This window comes from Garra rufa, chromosome 16, assembly GCF_049309525.1.
Source record: "Garra rufa chromosome 16, GarRuf1.0, whole genome shotgun sequence".
NCBI classification, from domain to species: domain Eukaryota; kingdom Metazoa; phylum Chordata; class Actinopteri; order Cypriniformes; family Cyprinidae; genus Garra; species Garra rufa.
In genome coordinates this window covers 12,584,024-12,587,760 of record NC_133376.1, presented here as the reverse complement: position 1 = coordinate 12,587,760, position 3,737 = coordinate 12,584,024, and the positions used below count along the sequence as shown (strand labels likewise).

Genomic DNA, 3,737 nt, shown 5'->3' with positions numbered 1-3,737 from the left:
ATTTGGTCCTGGTCTGTTTAGCATTCACACTGGCATTTTTGAGAGCGAACCTAAATATACTAAACCTAAAGGCATAGTGATACGTTCACAACCTGATTGATCGGGTTGAATGACGTATATTTTGTGACGGAACTCACCGAACACTCTAAACAAAAATGAAATGGTGCATTCAAATTAAGTCGAACACACTCAATGGCGTCTGCTGAACTAAGCGCGCTAATTGTTGTGTGCATATGATTTTATTTTCACCACCTGCAAACTCAAAGAGCTCATAAAAGGCACTTTACTGCCTCATTGCTCCACGTTTGCCCTCTGCTAATTTTGTTTTGGATACACCGCTTGTTCCCTTCATGAAGTCATGTCCCATAGCGTTGCATCTTTTCATTACTTCCTGCTTTTGGTTCATTTAGGAGCATTTAGTCCGTTTTGCATTCATATATATCATTTGAACCGCACCAGAGGTTTTTTGGACCAAGACCCATCTTTTTAGTGATCTAGGTCCGCTTGTTTGGTGCGCACCAGGGTTCGGATGGTAGTGTTCACACTTACTCAACTGAACCGCACTAACAGAGCAATTGCACCAGAGTCGTTTTAATCGAACCAAACATGACAAGTGTGAACACACCCCAAGTTACAATTAATTGCATTTGTACTTTTCTGTGTGTATAAGTTACAACATCTAAATACTCTATAAATACTCCCTGTGGGCTGCTGACAGATAAATAAATGAGCAAATACGAGGACAATAAGACAAAATAACAATCTATGTTGTAACGAGTAAACGATCTTGTATTTCTACTACCTTTTATTCCCATTAGCTATGATGGTAACTGTAGCACCAGTTGTTGTGTTGCTATCAACCATCTTCCCATTTCCAATCTCTTGCAGCAGCACGCAAGTTCTTGGCAGAAGCCCCACCCTGTTTGGCAGAGGGGCGTGTCCACCCATTGGCCCCTCCTCCGTTGTTGCCATTGGTATTCTCATCCCAGTTTTACATCCTCGTCCTCCGCATAGCAGCTTGGCGTAGGCCGACCTGAAATCTCTATTGAGTGTAGCATAAAGTACTGGGTTCAGGGCGGAGTTCGCATATCCTAGCCAGAGCACCACTGATTGCGCTGTCCGTGGCGGGTTGTCTTCATTACGTATTCCCATTATCGTAAAAAACGTGAAATACGGAAACCAGCACACCACGAAAGCGCCAAGCACCACGGCGAGTGTCACCGTGGCTTTGTGCTCGCGCAAGGCAAGCACCGTCACTCCTGGCGAAGACAATGAACCCTGTCTTGTAGAAATGATCCGCTTCGCCTGTGTCCTTGCGATGCGAAAAACTCGATGGTAGCTCCAACACATGGCCAACAGGGGGAGATAAAACGTCCCGAAGGCGTCGACCACCGCGTACGTTGGATTCAGCTCAAACCGGCAGTTTCGTGCAGGGTCGCTCTCGCGAATATTTTGCACGCTTAAGTCTCTCGTATTCCAGCCTAGGTGGATGGGTACAAATGAAACACTCACCGAAACCAGCCAGATTGTCGCTAAAATCACACCAACTCGCCACGGAAGCACTAGCATTGGATAACGCAGTGGCGCAGTGACTGCAAAGTAGCGGTCCAAGCTGATAGCGAAGAGATTGAGTATGGAGGCAGTGCATAGCATGACGTCTAGAGATATGTAGATGTTGCAGAAGTGCGCCCCTAGTGGCCATTCTCCTGTAACTTGGTAAAGGGTGGAAAACGGCAGAACCAGGGCGCCCAGTAGAAAGTCTGTAACCGCTAGTGAGACGATGAAGCAGTTGGTGACATTACGTAGGCGTCTGGTCGCATACACAGCCAGACAAACCAAAATATTTCCACTGACGGTGACAAGGATAAGAACTGAGAGCGTCACAGCTAATGCTATCTGAGATGTCATTTTGTGTATTTGCGTGATTTATTAAAGGTTTTATCAATAAAAATGCTAGGAATGCAAGTTTATTTTAGTTTATATTATTTTATTATGTCTGTGTGAATGTTCCTGTAGCTTAATGCCAAAATATAAATTTTTGTTGGTCAAGATGTTCAAAATGCAATTCAATTTTTTTTTTTAGGTCAAGATTTTCTTACGGTTTTATTGGTAGATGAACACTAGGAAAGCAGGTGTGTCTTATTTAATTTTAGGCATTGAACACACATACTTGCATCTGGAAATTGCACAAATGCAAAATCCAATGCAATTGTAGGTCAAGATTGTGTTTTTTCAGAAGGAATGCACATGTTTTTCTTATTTTTTTGGTTGTGTGAATGTTTCTGTAGCTCAAGGTTGTTTGTTTGATTCCACAGAGTGCATATACGTGCATTTGCCAAATGCCTCAATGCAATTTTTGAATGTCAAGATGTTTTTCAACATGATTAACTTCGGTTTTATCAGTAGAGGAACACTTGGAATGCAGGTTTGTTTGTCTATGTTTATCTTTTTTTTCTGCCCACATAAATATTCCTGTGCATTTGATTCCAGGCAACGTGCATACTTGCATCTGCCAAATGCATCAATGAAAAACGCAATGCAGTTTTTGCAGGTCAAGATGTTTAGTAAGGTCTATTCCCAATGGTCTCCTTCCACACTGCAGGGTACGTCCACCTCCTCCATTGATCCATCTGTTCATCCATCCACCTTCCGTCCGTCTATATTGTTGTTCCAGACCTCTGATAGACTGAAGTGTGTCAGCCTCTGCTGGTCATAATGAGGTACTACAGTTTCCTCCTCTTTCTCCTGTTTAAAATAAAACAGAGATGTATTTAAATTACTAACAGTCAAACGTTTTTTTACTGTAGGATTTTTAATATTTTTAAAGAAGTCTCACCAAACCTGCATTTATTTCATCCAAAGTACAGAAAAAATATTTTTAAATATTTTAAAATGTAATTTATTCCTGTGATTTCAAAGCTGAATTTTCAGCATCATTATTCCAGTCTTTAGTGTGTCAAATCCTTCAGAAATCCTAATATGCTGATCTGATGTTTAAGAAACATTTATCATTATTATTATCAATATTTATTTCAATATTTTCAGTTGAGTACATCTTTATAATAGAAATATCCAAAGATAAGCATTTATCTGAAATAAAAGCTTTTGTAACATTGCACACTATAACATTTAAATGCTTAGAGTCTTTTTAGAATTGAAATGTGAAAGAATCGAAAATTAGTTAATTAATAATTATCAAAATTAATACTTTTTTATTAACAAGATTGCTTTAAATTGATCAAACGTGATTACAGAGACATTTATAATGTTAAAAAAAGATTTCTATTTCAGATAAATGCGGTTCTTCTGAACTTTATTTTCGTCAAAGAAACCTGAAAAAATTATACTCGCTGTTTTCAACACAGCGGCAAATATTAAAATGTAAATTAAAATGATTTCTGAAGGATCATGTGACTGGAGTAATGATGCTAAAAATTCAGCTTTGAACTCACAGGAACAAATTACATTTTAAAATGTATTCAAATAAAAAGCAGTTATTTTAAATAGTAAAAATATTTGAGATATTTTACTTTTTTGCTGTATTTTGGATCAAATAAATGCCGGCTTGGTGAGCAGTAGAGACTTCTTTAAAAAACATGAAAAATATTACTGTTCAAAAACTTTTGACTGTAGTGTAAGAAGTTGTCAACCTTTGCCAACCAATACAAAAATGCTAAGCTTTTCAGTAGCATTACGTAATATATTCCGCTAATAGCATTAACAGGCGTCATTGCATT

The 3,737-nt window shown here is 38.6% G+C and overlaps 1 protein-coding gene across 1 annotated transcript; it reads right to left on the bottom strand.

Moving 5' to 3' along the window:
* Positions 1-798: 798 nt before the first annotated feature.
* Positions 799-2,416, bottom strand: hrh2a (histamine receptor H2a). Its single transcript, XM_073821226.1, has 2 exons — positions 2,401-2,416; positions 799-1,913 (listed from the first exon to the last, which is right to left on the bottom strand). The coding sequence occupies exon 2, from the start codon at positions 1,906-1,908 to the stop codon at positions 799-801; it is 1,110 nt and encodes a 369-aa protein (XP_073677327.1). The 5' UTR covers positions 1,909-1,913; positions 2,401-2,416.
* Between the last annotated feature and the right edge of the window lie 1,321 nt (positions 2,417-3,737).